A 27,200-nucleotide genomic window follows, 5' to 3' on the forward strand; every position below is an offset into this window, starting at 1 on the left:
GGCAAATATCACGCTTTTTTGCTCGAGCCCTGGGACTTCTTTTAGGGTTCTTATATGATAGAATGGAGTGTACTGAACACTCTGACGGTATCGGGAACCTTCTAGAGCCTTCAGAAGCTGTGTTGTGAGCACTTTACTGCCAAAACTTCGGACATCTACAGACACCGGAATATCGACTAAAAATTTTTTCTGAGTTGTTCCCCTAATTTCTCTTAGGTTGCTTAAGCCCCAGAAAGTGTCAGATCGTCTAAATATTGCTCTATTCCGGTGTTAGAGACCTCGAAAATTTCGACCACGTAGAACGTGTTGCGCGTCGTACGTAGTGTTTACAATGAAAAAAGTGCACTTAAATCTGATTCGGTTGCGGCGCGTGACGTATCTAGCACGATATTTGCTCAAAAGCGCGTCACTGCGCCAGAAACCTCGTGGTACCGTAACACTGTAGAAAATAGATAATCACAAGAGACACAATAAACGTATCATCACTATACAAAGTTAATGTTAAAATGATACAATAGCCCTGCTTTAACATATTAATCCACATAAACACTATATTTCTACAGATGCCACCGATCGGTAAATCGAACATGTTTTTGAAGATAAATCGTCTTACGGAACGATAGCTGATAGAATTCGTTTCTACATTGAAAGATTTCTTTTCTAATCTCCGTTATGAGTGCTGTCTTTGTTAAAGTGTTATCATCTCTATCCGAATCTATTGTTGCGGCAAGATTAGATACAAACTCGTCTTACCGACATTGTCTTTCTGAAAACTGATGTGATCAGATTAAACATTGCTGGAGTTTGCAGCGTTCTCAGATAAATTAGACGTCACATAGTCATTGTACTTAAGCTTCAGGTCAGACACGAGGTACAGTTCTGGTATAACATTCTCCTGCTCCAGTTAAAAGGTCCGTACAGCGTCAATACCTGCACTCAATAATGCAGCATTGGTGTTGTCGTGCGTGGACACGTGTCTTTCCATTTTAAAACAGGTTTTTAGAGACAGGTTTTAAACTTACAGCTTCAGATAATTTACCCTTCAATTGTTTCACCCTCGAGTTGCTGTACCTCAAACGACACGTTTTGTGATATCTACCTAGCTTGCTATAGAGATATTTTCCGAGACTCTCAGGGTTAAGAACAGGGCACTTGTTCATGTGCGAATCAGGATTAACATCGATGTTGCACAGATCCTGACGATTTCTGTAGATGTCCACAGATAGTATGTTGCGAAATCGACGAAGAAACTTTTATCTTTTCCCTGAATCAGACTATCCTTTTTCGTTTCTAACGTCTAGGGAAATTCGTATTGTTAAAGAAGAATATCCTCTCATACTCTTAAAATTAAATCAGGATAATATGTATAATAATTATATTTGCGAGCAAAAGTTTCACACAAACCTGTTCAACCTGGCATATGAAACACAAGTCTCAGTCCATTTCAAACAAATCAACATCTGGTCCACTTGATTGGGAACTAAATGAAGAAAGTCTCCACATTTTCTTAGTTCTATTCGAGGAGGCCGAGGGTGACAAAGGCGGGACTTTTTCCACTTGGATGGCAATAGCTTCTTCAATCTTCATCACAAGAAGATTCGTCAATTTCAGAAACAGCACTGTACACCTGCAAATACTTTATTACTTCCCACATTTATATCAACAGTATCATATCACATAAGTTTGAGATCGTACAAACTACAAGTGTTATAATATCATTTTAAAAGTTTGCAAATCCGATAGAAATGGATTAAAAATTACTACTCGCTGTCTATTTAACTTTGAATAATAATGTTTTTAAATGTTAGTAAAACAGGAGGAAACAACTCACCCTGTTATAGTTGTCTTTTACATAGTTAAGACACTGAATACACAAAAAAGAGGTTTGCTTTGGTGAGTACAACCCAGGATTGATCTTCTGCAGCAGGGCGAGGAATTCTCTAGACTGTTTTGTCATTCGTTCACTTTCAGAGCGGAAGAAAACTGTTTCATTAAAATCCTTTATTTCTATTCGGGTACAGATACAGCACTCTGAAAATTGATGAATAATCACATTTTTGTATACCTTACGGCAAAGTCTAATGTCTGTGGTAAAAGAATAATATTCTTTCAATAGTATTTTATTAAAGCCTAAACTTAACTTCTACCAATTCAAAATTGTTTACGTCGGTCTCCCCTCCTTGAGCCACTTTTCACATAGCTATTGAGTATAAATCACTCTAGCACAAGCGACTTCAAACCCCCTCCCCTAGGCTGGATTAGGTTATATGTGAACTGTGCTCTAGTGCATGACTGACTTTACATTATGCAGAGCATGCAAAGTTTTGATGTTTCATAAACTTATGAATAAAGTTTTAAAAATCGTGACATAAAAAGCAGTGGTCGCACGGTGCCCCGGCCAAAATCACAACCCCCAGCCCTTCCCGGCCCCGGCCAAAAATTAGCAATTCGCCGGGGGTAAACACCGGCCCCGGCCAATAAATTTAACCCCGGCCAATTCTCAGTGGTCAGCCCGGGGGGGATACAACGGTCATTAATGTGCATAAATGGGCATAAATGGGCATTAATGTGCATTAATGTATATGTATATTTCAGCAAAATTCTATAATACTGACATTAATGACCAGGTTTTTTTTGCAATCCTTTCCAAATTTCGTGTAATACTTATTTTACAACATTCTCGCTCACATGAGCTTGATTGTTGGTGTGCACTGTGCGTGTATGAGACGACGTAAATAGGAACAACAATATTTAAAAAATAATTGAGCTGAGGTTGGAAGTACGATAACCATATTAAAACTGTTGGTAGTTCCAGATAATTTCACCGGAAATTTTGTGCTAAATCAAATTTGGGACTTTGCATAGATATAGATGGATATGATTATGCGCCGCACCCTCGGATTCATGATCACTTGTCATCGCGTTATGAATTAGTTACTCAGCTTTACACTTGTACAGTCGTCAAGTTTTGGTCAAAGACAGTTTAAGCCAATGCTAACTCAGCCGTCAAATTTCAGTCAAAACTGATTTAATGGAGGACTGAGAAGGAGGAGGACTGAGGAGAATTGAGGAGGAGTAGGAGGAGGAGTGAACAGGAGGAGGAGGGGGACTAGGGCCAGGGAGGACTGAGGAGGAGGAGGACTAAGGAGAAGGATGAGGAGGAGGACTGAGGAGGAGGATGAGGACTTAGGAGGAGGACTGAGGAGTACTGAGGAGCATGGCTGAGGAGGATGGCTGAGGAGGATGACTGAGGAAGACTGAGGAGTACGAGGAGGAGGAGGAGAAGGAGAAGTAGGAGGACCTAGGAGGAGGAGGACCCAGGAGGAGGACTCATGAGGAAGAGGAGGAGGAGGACTCAGGAGGAGAACTTAGGAGGAATGAGAAGGAGGAGGACTAAGGAGAACTGAGGAGGACGACTGGAGGAGGAATGAATAGGAAGAGGAGGAGGGGGACTGGGGGAGGACTATCATGAGGAAGAGGAGGACTGACCAGAAGGATGAGGAGGAGGACTGAGGAGGAGGACTGAGGACTGAGGAGGAAGAGGAGGAGGATGAAGAGGAGGACCCAGGAGGAGGACTCAGGAGGAAGAGGAGGAAGAGGACTCAGGAGGAGGACTTAGGAGGACTGAGAAGGAGGACTGAGGAGAACTGAGGAGGAGGAGGAGTGAATAAGAGGAGGAGGGGGACTTAGGAGGACTGAGAAGGAGGACTGAGGAGAACTGAGGAGGATGAGGACTGAGGAAGAGGACTGAGGAGTACTGAGGAGGATGGCTGAGGAGGATGGCTGAGGAGGATGACTGAGGAGGATGACTGAGAGGGAGGAGGAGGAGGAGAAGGACTGAGGAGAAGGAGAAGGAGGAGAACCTAAGAGGAGTATTCAGGAGGAAGAGGAGGAGGAGGAATCAGGAGGAGAACTTAGGAGGACTGAAAAGGAAAAGGACTGAGGAGAACTGAGGAGGAGGAGGACTGAATAGGAGGAGGAGGAAGGACTGGCGGAGGACTGAGGAGGAGGAAGACTGACGAGAAGGATGAGGAGGACTGAGGACTGAGGACTGAGGATGAAGAGGAGGAGGATGAAGAGGAGGAGGAGGACCCAGTGCAGGAGGAGGCGGACCCAGGAGGAGGATGAGGACTGACGAGGAGGAGGAGGACTGAGGAGGAGAAGGAGGACCTAGGAGGAGGAGGAGGAGGAGGACCTAGGAGAAGAAGGAGGACCTAATAGAAGGAGGAGGAGGAGGACTTAGGAGGAGGAGGACTCAGGAGGAGGAGAAGGACTGAGGAGGAGAAGAAGGAGGACCTAGGAGGATTGCTGAGGAGGATGACTGAGAGGGAGGATGACTGAGAGGGAGGAGGAGGAGGAGGAGGAAGAGGACTGAGGAGGAGGAGAAGGACTGAGGAGGAGAAGAAGGAGGACCTAGGAGGAGGAGGAGGAGGACCTAGGAGAAGAAGGAGGACCTAGGAGGAGGAGGAGGAGGAGGAGGAGGAGGACTTAGGAGGAGGAGGACTCAGGAGGAGGACCAGGACTCAGGAGGAGGACTGAGAAGGAGGAGGACTGAGGAGGATGGCTGAGTAGGATGGCTGAGGAGGATGACTGAGGAGGAGGAGGAGAGGGACTGAGGAGGAGAAGGAGGAGAAGGAGGAGGACCTAGGAGGAGGAGGACCAATGAGGAGGACTCAGGAAGAGGACTGAGGAGGACTGAGAAGGAGGAGGACTGAGGAGTACTGAGGAGGATGGCTGAGGAGGATGACTGAGAGGGAGGAGGAGAAGAAGGACTGAGGAGAAGGAGAAGGAGGAGGACCTAGGAGGAGGAGGACCCAGTAGGAGGACTGAGGAGGAAGAGGAGGAGGAGGACTCAGGAGAAGGATGAGGAGGAGGACTGAGGAGGAGGACTTAGGAGGAGGAGGAGGAGGAGAAGGAGGAGGACCTAGGAGGAGGAGGACTCAGGAGGAGGAGGACTCCTGACATTAATGACCGTTGTATGCCCCCCGTCAGCCCCAGCCCCGGCTATATTGGGGCTCCCCGGCCCCGGTCAGAATCCTACCCCCGGTCGACCACTGATAAAAAGTTAACTCACTGGATTTGTCCAAAAGCGAGAGAAAGTACTGAGAAAGCACTTATACGTCACCACCAGAGGGCCTAGAGAGGTTATCTTTGTCTGTTTAATTGAATATTGAGTATATAATATGAGATTTAAGATGAACATGATAGATATTATATGATGGATCACTGAACTCGCGGAAGCTACGAACCGTGACAATAAATCTGAGTTTTCAGTTGAAACGTTCAAAAAGCCAGTGAAGTCAGTTTCAGTAAAACATTTGTTATTTGTATTCTGCGTATCAGACTACCGATAATCATGTAAGTACGTTTCTGGATAACAAGAAAGATATGGAGGAGTTGAAGAGCGATCTGATCCGATCGCAAAGTACTGTTATCAAGCTGCAGGCTGAACTTCTGGAAACTAAATCGAAGCAGTTGGAATCCGTGTACTCCAACGTCAAGACCGCCGTTCAAGACACTGTCCAAGCTGAGATGAACTCATACAGTCAAGCTGTGACTAAAAATGCACCTGTGCTTGCAGAAGAGAGTTTAAAAAAGGTTGTACAGAATGCTGTATCGGAAGAGGATCGCAGTAGGAATGTGCTCATCTTTGGTTTGAAGGAGACTGATGAAGAGGAACTGTGCAATAAAGTTACCGTGATTTTTCAGCAGATTGAAGAAAAACCACGTTTTGAAGCTATCTGGGTTGGGAGAAAATCAGCCAACAAGACGAGACCAGTCAAAGTTTCGCTAGGTAATTCTAACTTACCGTTCATGAGATATTAGTAAATGCCAAAAAGCTGAGACTGTGTGAAGATCATAAGACTGTTTTCATCTCTCCAGATCGATCACCTGAAGATCGAGCTATCCATCATGATCAGCGGTTGGTCTTGGAAATGAAACAGATAGCCAAAGCAGGCATGGCTCCACCGTGTAGGTTCGGGTGGGTGGGCACCCACCCAAAGGATGTTGCACCCACCCAAACGATTCGAAAATGTTCACACAAAAATTGTCAAATTTTGTATAAACTAAGGGTCAATTGACTTCTGTTATCAATTGAGACTGTTTTGGAGATATTAAAATACGTTTAGGAGAGTAAAATTCCAAAATTTTCCAGGGGGCTTCACCCCGCCCCCCCCCCCCCCCCCCCCCCCCGCCGTGCGCCAAGCTGCACCCACCCAAAGTTTTTGAGCTGGAGCCATGCCTGAGCCAAAGAAGACACAAAAAAACATTATTATATCAGAAGTGGTAATATTTGTAGTGAGGACAAGATGTTAGAGAGTGATACATAATAATGAGTGATATACATCCATAAGTTTTTAATTTTGATTGTTGATATAAGCGGGATAAAAATAATTTATTTCATTTGTATTGGACGGGACATACACAAAGATGCTACGTATGGTGCTGGGTATCTCATGGAAGGACAAGGTCAGCAATATAACTTTGTATGGTAGTCTACCAAGGCTGTCAAACAAGTTACGAAGCAGGAGACTAAAAATGGCGGGACACTGCATCAGACATCCTGAGCTACTTGCCAGTGATTTAGTCTTATGGAAACCTATGCATGGTAGAGCACAGCAAGGCCGACCAAGACAAAGCTACTTGTCTATGTTACTGAAGGAAATTGGGACAAACTCAAAAGAGGAACTGTGAACCCTGATGCGGGACAGGGATATATGGAGGGGGTTATCTGGCGTAGATCGGACTTAGTTCCGAAAAAATAGTAGTACCTATTTCATTAATAACCTGCATAGTTGAAAAGTTGATTAATGTAGTTTCGATAAACAGGGCGTCGTTCAACTCCACTCATTTCGTTCCAAGCTGGAATGTAGTATTGTTTAGTGTAGGTTTGTTCATGTACCTTTCATCATCAAAAGGTTTCAACTTATACAGCATCGATAACATCATCTAACAAAGCTGTTTGAACAGCTTAAGATTCAGTTAAAATTACATTATTCAGATACAGTTTGTGAAATGAAACATTGTCAGCCTGTATTTATTTAATTATAATAATTATGGTAATTTATCTAAAAATCAAACCATTTGAGTTTTCATTGTTATCAAAATAATTTCGATCTAAATTCTTCTTAATCTGCATGGCTGTGAGCGGATCGAAGTCTTTTAACAAACCACAAGATTCTTAAAGTGATCCGAATGTACACAGAGAACTGTCTTAGCTAGTTCTGGGTCCATAAACATGTCACCTTCTTTCTAATGGTGATTGTCAATTTTGTTCAGCAACATAATTCAGAATTACAGAAATTATTTGAATCTACTAGAGATGAAATGGCTTAAATAACAAGCAATAGATGTAACTAAACAATTAAATACATATTGTAGTTTGACTACTTCTTTGAAACAATCAAAGAACGGGGGAGCTAAGGGAATGATTGCTCAAAACGAATGATATCTTCATGAATTCAATGCAGCATCTATACATTTATTCGAAATAAGTGATGGATGAGGGGGTTTAAGTCAGGCATTCCTGACATTTACTCTGATGTCAGGGGCCTTTTATATATTATATTTGAGTATAATACATTTTACCTTATAATTAACCATCACTCCCGTCTAGGAAGTACTATGTATTTGTTTATGTAATTGAGATCGTATCAGCGCCTTTCATTCTACTCAACGCGTTTCATTCTCATATATGTCAAGCTTGTTTAGAGTACTACTATTTATAAATTCAAAATCATGTTAAGAAGATAGCAGCAACTAATTACTAATCCATATTATTTACAGTGCTCTATTTTATGTGTACTGAAGAGTGCCTTTACAATATTCCACTTTGTGGTGTAGATTTCCTCCATATCCAACAGGCAACACTGAATGAGTGATGGATGAGGGGGTTTAAGACAGGTGTTCCTGACATGTATTCAAAATTGCATTGAGAAGATAGCAGTAACTAATCTATATTATTTACAGTGCTCTATTTATGTACTGAAGGGTACCTTTACAATATTTCAGTTTGTGGTAGGGTTCCTCCACATCCAACAGGTAACACGGAATGAGTGATGGATGAGGGGGTACAAGTAAGGCATTCCTGTCAAAAGATCTATAATTAATCTTGTAAGGGTACCACACAGTAGACATTATATTGTTGATTGTGAACCAAAAGTTTATTCATACCCACAATCGATAAATTATAAATCCAAATAGTCATATAAGCAATGCAATACTAAATTGGTGAAATTGTATTAACAAAAGGTATACAGCCAAGTAAAGGTATCTCAACAATATAACATTGAAGTATTAGAAATGGCACTCTACTATTATAAAACACTTTACTGTACTGTATTAAACAATATTAAATGAAATTAAGCCAGAGAAGGCATGAACTTCAGAAAAGGACAATACACTAACGGTACAAAAACTTAAATGAGTTTCAGGGAAGGGTTACTAAAATTTTACGGTAGCGCTCGATTTTATTCAAAAATTTTCAAAGTGCTCAGCACCACGAAAAATATAATTTTTTCTTCCGCTTTCAAAACTTGTTTTGACGCTGAAAAACTATCAAATAGTATTATTGAACAGTATTAAAACACTTTGTGGGCAAAAATATTTCATTGTGGATGTATAAAGAGCCAAAAAAATTTTGCGCGCAAAAAAACATTTTTTTTGAAGGTTTTTTAAAATTTTGAACAGGTTAACTCTTATGTGTGCTTATAAACTTAATATAAGCTAATGCGGCATATCAAAATGTATTAGAAACCGAAATATCTAAGTTTTTGCTTGAAATTAATCTATCGATAATCCTGAAAAACCTCAAAAAATGACCATTTTTAGGGCCAAAAATCGGTTTTTTTTCAAATAAAACCAGGTTCCCTCCATTTTCAACACTTCCCACTATCACCAATCGATTCAGGGGCCAAAAATACGTCTTTTAAGACATGTCTGATGACTCTGGTGTATCGAGCAGAAAATCCCCGTAACAGCTCCTACTATAAACATGAAGGAGGTACCGAAGTTACTGTGCAGTGTGATAACAGTAACACGAGGTGCAGTGAGCAGCACATCACTGATGACACTCATATCGCTCGATTTTACAATCCAATAATCAAATTTTACAATCTAACTCAGCGCGCGGCTCCTCTAGCTAATACGTTACTTTTCTCCAATTGGCAGTTTGCGTGCACGTGTCTTTTCTGAGGCCCCAATTGGTTCTAAATGATCACGTGAATGCTGGTCACGCGCACATCAACTTCCAATGAGCGTACTGCCATTTTTTCTGAGGCGATGGAGGTCGTAAATCACTCAGCCCGAATAAAGATTTGGCGGAATGACAGGCTGAGCGCGGCCCAGTAAATTAAGTTTTATTGCATGTGCATCATATTGCCATATTTAAAGGCGCGCGGCTTTCGGAGCTACAAAAGCAGCGCATGCAGTGCAGCTAATTAGTAATTTTTAACGGGTGATACTTGTAAAATATCTGTTCTATATTATATTTGACCGTCAACGAGTCCAACTCGGCGCGCGTCCTGGTAAGTTGTAAACCTACAAGGCTCCCCCTGTATATGTATCGTTTAATTGACGATGTCAATTCATGGCAGCTCGGCGCGGCACAGTAGCGCATCTCGCCGATCTAGCATTATTGAGTGCGCGGCACAGTAACGCATCGCGCTACAAATGTATCGTAAGATCAGAACGATAAAGTGAAACACACATGCACACACATGCACAAACACACACACACACACACAAACACACACACACACACACACATGCACACACACACACACACATGCACACACACACACACACACACACACACACACACACACACACACACACATGCACACACACACACACACACACACACACACACACACACACACACACACACACACACACACACACACACACACACACACACACACACACACACACACACACACACACACACACACACACGCACACACACACACACACACACACACACACACACACACACACACACACATATATGCACACACACACATGCACACACATATACACACACACACACACATGCACACACACACACACACATGCACACACAGATTTATTGAGATTATATATAAGATTATTTATATTCTTTACCTGATTTGCTTTTTGTAATCTTACTATATATAAAGCGAGACGATATATATATATTTATTTATCCGCACCATTTTACTGACACCACGGCATCAACTTTAACACGGGTTTCCGCAAAAACCGTACAAGATATAAAACTGAAACTTTTTTAACTGATTCAAATGCTTTAATGGCCTTCAAATCAGCATGAAAAAATCGAAAATTGGCCAAGGAATAAGAATTTTAGTACCCAAAATTTGGACCCCCAAGTGGTGTCAAAAACGCGAATTAAATAGGTAATAATTACTTTAGGGTAGGAAACTGATCCGGCCACCAAAGAGCCTTGACACCATTCTTAAAGGTTTGACGGGTTCCTGCTAGTGTTACTAAATGCGACGGTTAATTGTCAACTTTGGATATTTCACCATCGATGATGTACATTAATGAGTTAATGTGATCAGATGGTGATGTGACATCATAAAAAACAAATAATTAACCGCTCATCAGTCATCAGACTTATATATAAGTGAATTTTCCGATGACTGACTATAAATAGTAACACGTGTGTTATTTCCATACAATAGCGTGATTAATATTATAATGTATAATTCCATGCAGTAACCGAGGACCCAATGACTTGACTTTGGTTGTTTTATCGTCAACGAGTTTATAAGCTTTATAAAAATGCCATCGATCACATCAGTCCTATCGCTTTATTGATAGGATCGGTAACAAACCTATGAAATTCTAAAACCCATTTTGATGATTTATTCGGGGTAAGGTTCGGAGGGTTTTCTCTTTTGCATATTTTCGCACGATCAACTAGGATTATGTTTGGGAATAAAAGCATCGAGTGTCCTCGCTATATGTTTATAATTATAGCCTTATATGCTCGATCGCGTTATTTCTTGCTTTTATTGAATCAAAACATCTTATTAGTATTACCGTGTGTCTTTAATACACTAGGGAGACGGCTCAATAGGGGCCGGACCGCTCATTCAGATAGTGATATGTTATTACTTTATTATGCTCACTACAACCATGGTATGGGACCAACTTGACCACCACTTTTATTTTGACATGTGTGTGTTCACTTATTTTAGAAATTTCTTGCCGCCTTTTATTTACATTGGTCTGTTTTTGTCGCGTGGTATTTATATTGTTACATTTTTGTGAATAAGTTGTTTTTATGACAAATGTTTGAGAGTTTTTGTTTTTAATGACGAAGGCTGTGGAATGTTCACAGCTAAATAATAAAATAAAGAGTCACAGCTAATTTGATCATAAAAACAGGGACTGGGTGTTCGTTTATAATTAAGTTGTTATTGTTAACGGAAATCGGAAAGGGACATTGACATGGTCATGGTCATGGTAATCATGAACGTCTTTCTTTTCCCCGTCTTTCTTTTTCCCGTTTTGATTGATATAGTGATATGTTTCTGCTTTCTGAGTCATGTGGGTCATACATCCTGATCCCGATGGAACTGTCGTGGCACTGTGGCATCGGGATCCGGATGTATGATTGGGTGCTTGAAACGGCTCTTGATTGTTCCTTGTTGGACTCAGGAATTTGTTTGTAAACACATGTTGACGCACACAATTTTATTTTACAAATGTCAAAAACTACCAAAACAGAAATCTCACTCTTCCGGATCAAAAATTACCTAATTCTCACAAAGTTAAGCCTATTACTCACGGATCACGAGTCACTGAAAGAATGAGCTTGACATTTAAGGACGGGACGGTTCTGGATTTCCAGAACCAGAGTGCACTTTTTGAGTACATTAGGGTAACAGCAGACACTGTTAGTACTGCTTACTCCATGGACACCTTCTGGATCATCATCTGCGCTGGAATGGTCTTCCTTATGCAGGTACTGTTACCACCACCCTGATATTCTTTAGTTTCAAGTAACCAATGCTGATCGGTTCCAATGAAGCTTTGAGTATAATAATTGTTAGTATATACTTTAATATACCTTATCGGACTTTATTTGGACGTTGGGGCCTTCTTTTTTATACTTATAGTGTAAATGACAAACTTATGTTCTATCACAAAACGTGTATCTCTCAGATGGGATTTGCTTTGGTGGAGGTTGGCACTGTCAGAATAAAGAACACTAAGAGCATTCTGGTAAAGAACTTGCTCGATGCTTGTATTGGAGCTCTCTCTTTCTGGCTTATTGGTTACGCTCTGGCTTTTGGAGACACCACTTCCGGATTCATAGGTATACATATTTACATATGATTCTGTATTCTAACACCTCGATGCATGAAGGATAACGGTAAAACTCATAAATTACAAAATGATATTTAGTGCTCTAAAATCTATAGAAACCATTATCATTCGGGAACTCACGCTATAAGTGAGCTCCACTCGATACTCGGGATTTGTTACATTTTTCGTAGAAATCTGTGTATTGAAGGACAATTGGAGATTTTGGTGAAGGGCATATTCATGGAAATTTTGCTACTCATATGCTAGCAATGTCCGGGTAATTGAACTGCCGAAATTGGAAGTCTGGACAATTTACTGAAATGTTGCTCTTTTGGTGTGCAAAATGATGTATGTATTGGTAAAGACTTTCATAAAACATTATTCACCAAAAAATTCAAGAAATTTTGTAAAGTTGTTCCAAATCAATATAATAATTATAAACTAGGAAAGCCCTGCTGACCACTTCTCCTCGGTATATGTTTCAGATAAACATATACCGGCAGTTTCCAGGCCAGGCTGGAGGGTAGAGACTAAAGAATCAAAGATGCTAATCCGGTTATCTAAACAATATCACTATCAGCTGATTCGGACCGACCGCGGCCGCACTCATTCCTTTTTTAAAATTTTGTATTTTTATTTCCGGTACCCCACATTATGACATCATAACTCACAGATCTCTGGTTACCGAGCAGATTCGGAGCCAAAACTGCTTAGTTTTGGGATCTAAAGTTCCGCGAATTCTTAAATTCCGTGAACTGATCAATTAAAGGCAAGATGACTGATCTGTTGTTTACGTTTGGTATGTGTTTTAGCTGGCAGGTAGCAACCATGATGTCACGTTTTAACGATAAGAAAATATCACGCCATGACTGCTTTTTCGAGCTTATCCACTGCTAATGTGACTGAAGCTTTGGGAAATCGTGATAGTTAAATGTCTCGTTAATTTAGCATTTCAACTTTCAAGTATTTGCTGTAAATATTTTACTTTATGTTTCATATGTAATCATATAAATATCCAGGATGAGGATTAGCTGATCCAATAATGGAAAACTAATTCGAAAATTTTCGAATTAGTTTTCCATAATGCCGAAAATGTTGACTTATTTTGTGGATACGTACCTCTGATCTGAGGGCAGAGCTCCCGCTTCCGAGCTCGTGTTGCAAAGGGAAGGCCTGCCTTCTGAGATTGCATTACAAGGAGAAGCCTCGAGTCCAAAATTGTGTATCGAGGGGTAGATGCGGACTTTGGAAAACCGAACAAATATTTTCGGCTAATAATGGACAGGGTAGCATGAAACGTGGAGAAAAGTGGTTTCAAGAAAAATATTTTTTAAAAGAATTCGGAAAACCGAAAAGCCAACCCCCCCGGTTGGCAGCGTTATATTTGCCCTTCCTAACAACCGGTTACAGTCCAGCAAAATCCGGCTAACCGGATAATAGATTGACATCCGGCAAAATCCGGTTCGGCAGCCAAAAGCCCATTCCGGTCGGTTCCTAATCCAATGACATTGATAACGTTAATGATTAAATATTCCTCTTAAGCAATATTGTTTACAGGAACGAACGGTTTTGCATTGAAAACTTTGGACATGCGACGAGGAGGGGAGTTCAATGACAGACCTTACCAAGGAAAGAAATACGCTATTTTCCTCTTCCAGTGGGCATTTGCTGCCACAGCAGCTACTATAGTTTCTGGTAACTATACTGCTATGAGCATCATTTGAAACTACGATTGCAAAGATTTTATTTCTTGACCTACCCTATAATGAATATGGCCCTAAAATTGTACGTGTTCAGGAGCTGTTGCAGAGAGGTGTAAAGTAACTGCTTACTTTGTTTACTCCTTTGTACTAACTGTGTTCGTCTACCCTGTAGTAGTACACTGGGGATGGTCAGACAGTGAGTCTTACAGTTACTACTTTCTTAAGTTTTAACATTCTTGGCCATATTTTTGCTGGCCTCAGTTTGTTTGAAAAAGAAAAAACAATCGGGCTAATGCCTAATTTACGTCTATAATACTATGATAGTGTCACACCTAGGCTTATGAACTCTTGACACTACTTAATACTTATTGACACTACTTATTGCAGACGGTTGGGCCTCAGCGTTTGCTCCAAAGAAGACAGACTGTTCGGGGTGGGAGTTATAGACTTTGCTGGAAGTTCTGTTGTCCACATGGTCGGAGGACTGACCGCTCTGATTGGTGCTATCTTCCTGGGACCTCGTTACGGTAAATTTGTTGAGGGTAAAGCTCAAACCATGGTCTTCCAATCTTCTACTTTTCAGACTCTGGGGACGCTAGTTTTATGGTTCGGATGGTAGGTCTTTAAAAACTACATACTTCTTCGATTAATGAATTTTAACCCACAAGGCACAATTGCTAAGCAGCTTTCGTTCACTTCTTTTATCTGATACAATCCGAGCTCTTACTTTAATTTATCTCCTTCAAAACCCCTCATTATTCTTTACCATCACCCCTTATATCCTCTCATTATCTTATCTTATTAGCTCTTATTGCCTCTCATCACCCCTTATTTCTAGGTATGGGTTTAACTGTGGCAGTACCCTCAGCGTAGCTGGTGCTGCATCAGATGTTGCTGGTAAAGTTGCTGTTACAACTACCATCGGAGCTGCCAGTGCCGGTAAAATTATCATATTGTCATCAATAGATTTACTTTCGTATCATTTATATGTTTCATAAATATTGTCTACTTAACTGGCCATATTATATTACTAATTATTACTTAACTGGCCATAAAGCAAGTTATAAATTTTAGACTTTAATATTATGAGCTATTTTAATTCTGTAATTTTGTAGGTATAACAGCAACTATTATTGGGGCTATTTTCGAGGGACATATCAATATTGGCAGAACAAATAATGGTAAGAATCTGTAATTAATGTATGATTATTGTACTCTCCCCGTAAATGTATCTTACTATATTAATATATCATACTACATACTGTATATATAAAGCGATACGATATATATATATATAAAAAACGCTGTGTTTTATGTTTTAACAAGGAAGTCTACTCAAACCCAATACTAATGGACCAAGTAGCATCTGTTAAGAGATACATTGACGACGGAGCAGGTCAGTTTACAGGTACTATCAGACAGTTTTCAGCATCGATAAAGAAGGTCAACGAAAACATCGCTCCCGATGGCCTTGAAATAGATGAATTCCAAGCAGAAAATACAGCTGAATATGTCAGTTTTCTAGATGTACAGTTTACTTTCGACCATCAAGGAGAGCTTCAAACTGATCTATACGTAAAAGAAACAGACTCCAGGTCCTACCTACATTTCAGCAGTAGTCACCCCAATCACATATTCTCAGGAATTGTATACTCCCAGTGTTTACGCCTTAGGAGGATAATCAATTCAAAGGAGAGGTTAGAGACCCAACTTAACATTCTCAAACGGGCGTTTCATGAATCAGGATACCCTAGTAAAATGGTTGACAACATAGCTAACAAAGTCCTTGGCATGGAAAGAGTGTTAGTCAGGAAGAGTACGGTCGAGCCTAATGAACAATCCCCGCTATCAGCCATACCAATCAGAGTCATCTCCAGTTATGGAAGTGACAATGACTTGGTGAATGTTGTCCAGAAATACGAAGGTCACTTGAGACGAACTCGTAGTTTTAGTGAAAGTGAGAGTCAGCAAGCCACAAACTCCACCACAGCACCGAAAGGAAAAAATAAACTGTTTCAGTTTGTGAAGAAAACGGGATCTACGCTTAGATCTCGCCTCGTTACATCTAAACAGCTTGCCTTAGGTGCTAAACATGGTAAAACTGAACCCTGCCACAGAAGAAACTGCAAGTGTTGTAAAATGATCATGAGTAAGGACTCCATCACATCAAATGGCAAAAAGATCAAATCAGCCCCTGGTTGTTGCAAGACCTATAACATCATCTATCTTGTACAATGTTCGATTTGTAAGAAAAACTATGTGGGTAGGACTATTAATAGCTTGCATAAAAGGATGGACGGACACAGGTCCAAATTTTATGAAATCGTTGATGGTAGAGCATTTGATATTACTAGTGATGAGTATAGCCTGGGAGTTCATTTGATTGACCACGGTTTAGGAGTACATACAGATTTTAATGATACTTTTAGAACTTTTATTTTAGAGAATTGCAGTCCCAGTACACTTGAAGTAAAAGAAAATAACTACATACATTTGCTTAATTCTCTTAGACCTTTTGGCCTTAATAAGTTAATACTGTTAATCCCTTTGGATTACCTATATTCCATAAACCTTAATATGATCTTTTTACCTTTTTCGGATTCTTAATTTTGTAACGGCTTGAGTTTCACTAACCTTTTAACATTTTTTAGGTTCAATGTCACTGGAGATGACTACAATCGAAATATATTTGGCAAGAATCTGAATGTTTTCAGTGTTGAAAGTTTAGTTTCTTAAATCCTGGAGTAGTCATTCGTGTCCCTGATATTTGGGTTAATTCTAACTCTCATATATATATATATGTGTTTATCCGTACCATTTTACTGACACCATGGCATCAACTTTAGCACGACTTTCCGCAAAAACCGTAAAAGATGTACAACTTAAACTTTTTTGACTGGTTCAAATGCTGTAATGGCCTTCAAATCAGCATGAAAAATGAAAAACTGGCCAAAGAGTAAGAATTTTAATGCCCAAAATTTGGACCCCCAATTTGGTGTCAAAAACGCGAATTAAATAGGTAATAATTATTTTAGTCTCCTGAGCTGATCAGTCTGACAGTCTTGACACCACTTTAGGGTTAGACGGGTTCCTGCTAGTAATTATAAAATATAACCACATCTATAAAATATCCCCTCTATTCCCTCTATAAAATATCCCCTATATTTTATACAATGAGTAATGAGTTGGATAAAGGCATTCAGATAATCTCTTGTCTAGGAATTTTAGCGGGACTGGTGAGCATTACAGCTGGTTGCTCTGTGGTAGATGTAGAAATGGCATTTCTTATCGGAGTTATCGGCGCCATCGTCTATTACTCTGCTTCAAAGGTACAACTAACAACACTAACAGTCAACAACAGTTAACATTTCAACATAACAGGTTGTATTTTATTATTTTATCGTGGATCAGCTCATCATCATTTTCAAACAATACTGAAAGTGAAATAATGCAATACTGTTTCTTAGGGATGTGTTCTTGGCCCCCTTTAACTCTGCATCTCCCTCAGCTGTTAACATGTCTACACATTGATGACGTAGTGGACGCCTCCCCAGTTCACTTGTTCTGTGGAATGTGGGGTACCATAGCTGCAGGGTTGTTTGCAAAGCCAGAGAATGTGGAAATGGCGTATGGTACTGGCAGTTGTGGTCTTTTCTATAAGGTCTCACGTTTAATATTATTTATAATCTGATTATGGAAAATCATGTTGTTGGCGATTTGTTTTAAGACCAACGCCGTTACAGAATTAAATATTTGATACTGTAATCATTATTTCAGTGCGATGGAAATGGAGGCAAACAGTTTGGAGCAAATTTAGTGTTTATCCTCGCAGTTATTGCATGGGTCGGCATTTTCGCTATCATCATCTTCAGCATCCTGCAAGTAAGTTAAAAAACTTTAAATTGCCTTTGTTTTTATTTTTTATTGCCAACAATCAGTGTTAAGATTGTGGAAAGCATATTTTTATCTTCATATCTACAGTTCATCAGTGTTAATACAATAATTAAGACAGTCATAAAAGGTACTGAAAAATAAACTGATCACATTTCTGTTTTTATAAACCCTGAGCTCTCCCATATACTATACTGAACACTATACTGGACACTATACTGAACACTATACTGAACACTATACTGAACACTATACTGAACACTATACTGAACACTATACTGAACACTATACTGAACACTATACTGAACACTATACTGAACACTAAACTGAACACTATACTAAACACTATACTAAACACTATACTAAACACTATACTGAACACTATACTGAACACTATACTAAACACTATACTAAACACTATACTGAACACTATACTGAACACTATACTGAACACTATACTGAACACTATATTAAACACTATACTGAACACTTTACTGAACACTATACTAAACACTATACTAAACACTATACTAAACACTATACTAAACACTATACTAAACACTATACTGAACACTATACTAAACACTATACTAAACACTTTACTGAACACTATACTGAACACTATACTGAACACTATACTGAACACTATACTAAACACTATACTAAACACTATACTAAACACTATACTGAACACTTTACTGAACACTTTACAAAACACTATACTGAACACTATACTGAACATTATACTGAACACTATACTGAACACTATACTGAACACTATACTGAACACTATACTGAACACTATACTGAACACTATACTGAACACTATACTAAACACTATACTAAACACTATACTAAACACTATACTGAACACTATACTGAACACTATACTAAACACTATACTAAACACTATATTAAAACACTATACTGAACACTTTACTGAACACTTTACTAAACACTTTACTGAACACTATACTGAACACTATACTGAACACTATACTAAACACTATACTGAACACTATACTGAACACTATACTGAACACTATACTGAACACTATACTGAACACTATACTGAACACTATACTGAACACTATACTGAACACTATACTGAACACTATACTAAACACTATACTAAACACTATACTGAACACTATACTGAACACTATACTGAACACTATACTAAACACTATACTAAACACTATACTGAACACTATACTAAACACTATACTAAACACTATACTGAACACTATACTGAACACTATACTGAACACTATACTGAACACTATACTGAACACTATACTGAACACTATACTGTACACTATACTGAACACTATACTGAACACTATACTGAACACTATACTGAACACTATACTGAACACTATACTGAACATTATACTGAACACTATACTAAACACTATACTGAACACTATACTGAACACTATACTGAACACTATACTGAACACTATACTGAACACTATACTGAACACTATACTAAACACTATACTGAACACTATACTGAACACTATACTGAACACTTTACTGAACACTATACTGAACACTATACTGAACACTATACTGAACACTTTACTGAACACTATACTAAAAACTATACTGAACACTATACTGAACGCTATACTGAACACTATGCTGAACACTATGCTGAACACTATACTAAACAGTATACTGAACATTATACTGAATATTATGCTGAACACTATACTGAACATTTTACTGAACACTATACTGAACACTATACTGATCACTATACTAAACACTATACTGAACACTATACTAAACACTTTACTGTAAACTATACTGAACACTATACTAAACAATATACTGAACACTATACTGAACACTATAATTAACACTATACTGAACACTATACTGAACACTATACTGAACACTATACTGAACACTATACTTAACATAATACTGAATATTATGCTGAACACTATACTGAACACTATACTGAACACTTTACTGAACACTATACTGAACACTATACTGAACACTATACTGAACACTATACTAAACACTATACTGAACACTATACTGAACACTATACTGAACACTATACTGAACACTATACTGAACACTAAACTGAACACTATACTGAACACTATACTAAACACAATACTAAACACTATACTGAACACTTTACTGAACAATATACTGAACACTATACTGAACACTATACTGAACACTATACTGAACACTATACTGAACACTATACTGAACACTATACTGAACACTATACTGAACACTTTACTGAACACTATACTAAACACTATACTGAACACTATACTAAACACTTTACTGAACAATATACTGAACACTATACTGAACACTATACTAAACACTATACTATACACTATACTGAACACTATACTGAACACTATACTGAACACTATACTAAACACTATACTGAACACTATACTGAACACTATACTAAACACTATACTGAACACTATACTGAACACTATACTGAACACTATACTGAACACTATACTAAACACTATACTGAACACTTTACTGAACAAAATACTGAACACTATACTGAACACTTTACTGAACACTATACTGAACACTATACTGAACACTATACTGAACACTATACTGAACACTATACTAAACACTATACTGAACACTATACTGAACACTATACTGAACAATATACTGAACACTATACTGAACACTATACTAAACACTATACTATACACTATACTGAACACTATACTGAACACTTTACTGAACACTATACTGAACACTATACTAAACACTTTACTGAACAATATACTGAACACTATACTGAACACTATACTGAACACTATACTAAACACTTTACTGAACAATATACTGAACACTATACTGAACACTATACTGAACACTATACTATACACTTTACTGAACACTATACTGAACACTATACTAAACACTATACTGAACACTATACTGAACACTATACTAAACACTATACTGAACACTATACTGAACACTATACTGAACACTATACTGAACACTATACTGAACACTATACTGAACACTATACTGAACATTATACTGAACACTATACTGAACACTATACTGAACACTATACTAAACACTATACTATACACTATACTGAACACTATACTGAACACTATACTAAACACTATACTAAACACTATACTGAACATTATACTGAACACTTTACTGAACACTATACTGAACACTATACTGAACACTATACTAAACACTATACTAAACACTATACTGAACACTTTACTGAACACTATACTAAACACTATACTGAACACTTTACTAAACACTATACTGAACACTATACTGAACACTTTACTGAACACTATACTGAACACTATACTGAACACTTTACTAAACACTATACTAAACACTATACTGAACACTTTACTAAACACTATACTGAACACTATACTAAACACTTTACTGAACAATATACTGAACACTATACTGAACACTATAATAAACACTATACTGAACACTATACTGAACACTATACTAAACACTATACTGAACACTATACTGAACACTATACTAAACACTATACTGAACACTATACTGAACACTATACTGAACACTATACTGAACACTATACTAAACACTATACTAACCACTTTACTGAACAATATACTGAACACTATACTGAACACTATACTAAACACTATACTATACACAATACTGAACACTATATTGAACACTATACTAAACACTATACTAAACACTATACTGAACACTATACTAAACACTTTACTGAACAATATATTGAACACTATACTGAACACTATACTGAACACTATACTGAACACTATACTAAACACTATACTGAACACTTTACTGAACAAAATACTGAACACTATACTGAACACTATACTAAACACTATACTATACACTATACTGAACACTATACTGAACACTATACTAAACACTATACTAAACAATATACTGAACACTATACTAAACACTTTACTGAACAATATACTGAACACTATACTGAACACTATACTAAACACTATACTATACACTATACTGAACACTATACTGAACACTTTACTGAACACTATACTGAACACTATACTAAACACTATACTGAACACTTTACTGAACAAAATACTGAACACTATACTGAACACTATACTAAACACTATACTATACACTATACTGAACACTATACTGAACACTATACTAAACACTATACTAAACACTGTACTGAACACTATACTAAACACTTTACTGAACAATATACTGAACACTATACTGAACACTATACTAAACACTATACTATACACTATACTGAACACTATACTGAACACTTTACTGAACACTATACTGAACACTATACTAAACACTTTATTGAATAATATACTGAACACTATACTGAACACTATACTGAACACTATACTAAACACTTTACTGAACAATATACTGAACACTATACTGAACACTATACTGAACACTATACTAAACACTATACTAAACAATATACTGAACACTATACTAAACACTTTACTGAACAATATACTGAACACTATACTGAACACTATACTAAACACTATACTATACACTATACTGAACACTATACTGAACACTATACTAAACACTATACTAAACAATATACTGAACACTATACTAAACACTTTACTGAACAATATACTGAACACTATACTGAACACTATACTAAACACTATACTATACACTATACTGAACACTATACTGAACACTTTACTGAACACTATACTGAACACTATACTAAACACTATACTGAACACTTTACTGAACAAAATACTGAACACTATACTGAACACTATACTAAACACTATACTATACACTATACTGAACACTATACTGAACACTATACTAAACACTATACTAAACACTGTACTGAACACTATACTAAACACTTTACTGAACAATATACTGAACACTATACTGAACACTATACTAAACACTATACTATACACTATACTGAACACTTTACTGAACACTATACTGAACACTATACTAAACACTTTATTGAATAATATACTGAACACTATACTGAACACTATACTGAACACTATACTAAACACTTTACTGAACAATATACTGAACACTATACTGAACACTATACTGAACACTATACTGAACACTATACTGAACACTATACTGAACATTATACTGAACACTATACTGAACACTATACTGAACACTATACTAAACACTATACTATACACTATACTGAACACTATACTGAACACTATACTAAACACTATACTAAACACTATACTGAACACTATACTGAACACTTTACTGAACACTATACTGAACACTATACTGAACACTTTACTAAACACTATACTAAACACTATACTGAACACTTTACTGAACACTATACTAAACACTATACTGAACACTTTACTAAACACTATACTGAACACTATACTGAACACTTTACTGAACACTATACTGAACACTATACTGAACACTTTACTAAACACTATACTAAACACTATACTGAACACTTTACTAAACACTATACTGAACACTATACTAAACACTTTACTGAACAATATACTGAACACTATACTGAACACTATACTAAACACTATACTGAACACTATACTGAACACTATACTAAACACTATACTGAACACTATACTGAACACTATACTAAACACTATACTGAACACTATACTGAACACTATACTAAACACTATACTAAACACTTTACTGAACAATATACTGAACATTATACTGAACACTATACTAAACACTATACTATACACTATACTGAACACTATACTGAACACTATACTAAACACTATACTAAACACTGTACTGAACACTATACTAAACACTATACTGAACACTATACTGAACACTATACTAAACACTATACTAAACACTTTACTGAACAATATACTGAACATTATACTGAACACTATACTAAACACTATACTATACACTATACTGAACACTATACTGAACACTATACTAAACACTATACTAAACACTGTACTGAACACTATACTAAACACTTTACTGAACAATATACTAAACACTATACTGAACACTATGCTGAACACTTTACTGAACACTATACTAAACACTATACTGAACACTATACTGAACACTATACTGAACACTATATTAAACACTATACTAAACACTATACTGAACATTATACTGAACACTATACTGAACAGTATACTGAACACTATACTGAACACTATACTGAACACTATACTGAACACTATACTGAACACTATACTGAACACTATACTGAACACTATACTGAACACTATACTGAACACTATACTGAACACTATACTGAACACTATACTAAACACTATACTATACACTATACTGAACACTATACTGAACACTATACTGAACACTATACTGAACATTATACTGAACACTATACTGAACACTATACTGAACACTATACTAAACACTATACTATACACTATACTGAACACTATACAGAACACTATACTAAACACTATACTAAACACTATACTGAACACTATACTAAACACTATACTATACACTATACTGAACACTATACTGAACACTTTACTGAACACTATACTGAACACTATACTGAACATTATACTGAACACTATACTAAACACTATACTATACACTATACTGAACACTATACTGAACACTATACTAAACACTATACTAAACACTATACTGAACACTATACTGAACACTTTACTGAACACTATACTGAACACTATACTGAACACTTTACTAAACACTATACTAAACACTATACTGAACACTTTACTGAACACTATACTAAACACTATACTGAACACTTTACTAAACACTATACTGAACACTATACTGAACACTTTACTGAACACTATACTGAACACTATACTGAACACTTTACTAAACACTATACTAAACACTATACTGAACACTTTACTAAACACTATACTGAACACTATACTAAACACTTTACTGAACAATATACTGAACACTATACTGAACACTATACTGAACACTATACTGAACACTATACTGAACACTATACTGAACACTATACTGAACACTATACTGAACACCATACTGAACACTATACTGAACACTATACTGAACACTATACTGAACACTATACTGAACAATATACTGAACACTATACTGAACACTATACTGAACACTATGCTGAACACTATACTGAACACTATACTGAACACTATACTGAACACTATACTGAACACTATACTGAACACTATACTGAACACTATACTGAACACTATACTGAACACTATACTGAACACTATACTGAACACTATACTAATAACTATACTGAACACTATGCTGAACACTATGCTGAACACTATACTAAACAGTATACTGAACATTATACTGAATTTTATGCTGAACACTATACTGAACACTTTACTGAACACTATACTGAACACTTTACTGAACACTATACTGAACACTTTACTGAACACTATACTAAACACTGTACTGAACACTATACTGAACACTTTACTGAACACTATACTAAACAATGTACTGAACACTATACTGAACACTTTACTGAGCACTATACTGAACACTTTACTAAACACTTTACTGAACACTATACTGAACACTATACTAAACACTATACTGAACACTATACTGAACACTATACTGAACACTATACTGAACACTATACTGAACACTATACTAAACACTATACTGAACACTATACTGAACACTATACTGAACACTTTACTGAACACTATACTGAACACTATGCTGAACACTATGCTGAACACTATACTAAACAGTATACTGAACATTATACTGAACACTATGCTGAACACTATGCTGAACACTATACTAAACAGTATACTGACCATTATACTGAATATTATGCTGAACACTATACTGAACACTTTACTGAACACTATACTGAACACTATACTGAACACTATACTAAACACTATACTGAACACTATACTAAACACTTTACTGTACACTATACTGAACACTATACTAAACAATATACTGAACACTATACTGAACACTATACTAAACACTATACTGAACACTATACTGAACACTATATTGAACACTATACTGAACACTATACTGAACACTATACTGAACATTATACTGAATATTATGCTGAACACTATACTGAACACTTTACTGAACACTATACTGAACACTTTTCTAAACACTATACTAAACACTATACTGAACACTATACTGAATATTATGCTGAACACTATACTGAACACTATACTGAACACTATACTGAAACTATGCTGAACACTATACTGAACATGTCACTTTTATAAACCCTAACCACGTGCTCTCCTAGATACTGAACATGTTACGGGTATCGGAAGATACGGAGAAAATGGGTATAGATGAAAAGGAGCACGGTGGGGCCGAGTACCAGGTGACGAGGAAATCTCGTTTCGGTGGGGTGATCTACAACTTCTCGACTGCAGAGGTTGTAGCGAATAAAACAGCTAGCAATGACGTGTAGAACAATATCACGTGGTATCATACTCGTAGTCGAATATTCTTATATTGTATATTGTTCTTACTGTATCTTGTTCTTTTTTATTCTTTTATTACTAGTGGTAGGTTCTAATTGTTGATTTTGTTGCAAGATAAATTCTGCCGGCAGAATTATTACTTTACTAGTTTGGCTTCATTTTATTTCATCTCAATAATATTTTTCTAATTAAGGTTTTGTTTTTAAAAATCTCAAAGTCAAAATTACAAGATAAAGACTATTATGTGTTTAAGTTTTTTGATTTTGGTGATGTACATTTCAATAAAATTACTTTTGACATTTACTTTTGACATTTACTTTTGACATTTACTTTTGACATTTACTTTTGACATTTACTTTTGACATTTACTTTTGACATTTACTTTTGACATTTACTTTTGACATTTACTTTTGACATTTACTTTTGACATTTACTTTTGACATTTACTTTTGACATTTACTTTTGACATTTACTTTTGACATTTACTTTTGACATTTACTTTTGACATTTACTTTTGACATTTACTTTTGACATTTACTTTTGACATTTACTTTTGACATTTACTTTTGACATTTACTTTTGACATACTGACCGAGGAATCACTGTCATAGTTAAAGCAAGAATTGCTATTTATGGGACCATCTGTGAATGAATTCGTAACAAAGGTTTTTGTACAGAAATGTGTTGTCCATAGTCCCAGGAACCACAAAAAACCGTCCAGCTGAAATGTTTGGACAAGCAATTTTTCTCCAGGCACCCATTATAC

At 36.9% G+C, this 27,200-nt stretch overlaps 1 protein-coding gene and 1 long non-coding RNA gene across 2 annotated transcripts; one reads left to right on the plus strand and one right to left on the minus strand.

Annotated features, from left to right (window-relative positions):
• Positions 1–962: 962 nt before the first annotated feature.
• On the minus strand, positions 963–2,015 carry LOC134813605 (uncharacterized). Its single transcript, XR_010160040.1, has 3 exons — positions 1,832–2,015; positions 1,405–1,627; positions 963–1,297 (listed from the first exon to the last, which is right to left on the minus strand). It is a non-coding gene; the product is annotated as an uncharacterized LOC134813605 (long non-coding RNA).
• A 3,373-nt stretch (positions 2,016–5,388) lies between these two features.
• Positions 5,389–26,931, plus strand: LOC134813223 (ammonium transporter 2-like). Its single transcript, XM_063820912.1, is given in 13 exon segments — positions 5,389–5,794; positions 11,781–11,974; positions 12,175–12,328; positions 13,876–14,013; positions 14,116–14,217; positions 14,409–14,428; positions 14,431–14,636; positions 14,860–14,960; positions 15,137–15,202; positions 17,241–17,350; positions 17,530–17,682; positions 17,799–17,903; positions 26,251–26,931. Coding segments are annotated over 13 exon segments (1,926 nt in total). The 3' UTR covers positions 26,422–26,931.
• The last annotated feature ends 269 nt before the right edge of the window (positions 26,932–27,200 follow it).

The sequence above is a fragment of the Bolinopsis microptera genome, chromosome 3 (assembly GCF_026151205.1).
Source record: "Bolinopsis microptera isolate Bmic1 chromosome 3, MBARI_Bmic_1.0, whole genome shotgun sequence".
Classification (NCBI taxonomy): domain Eukaryota; kingdom Metazoa; phylum Ctenophora; class Tentaculata; order Lobata; family Bolinopsidae; genus Bolinopsis; species Bolinopsis microptera.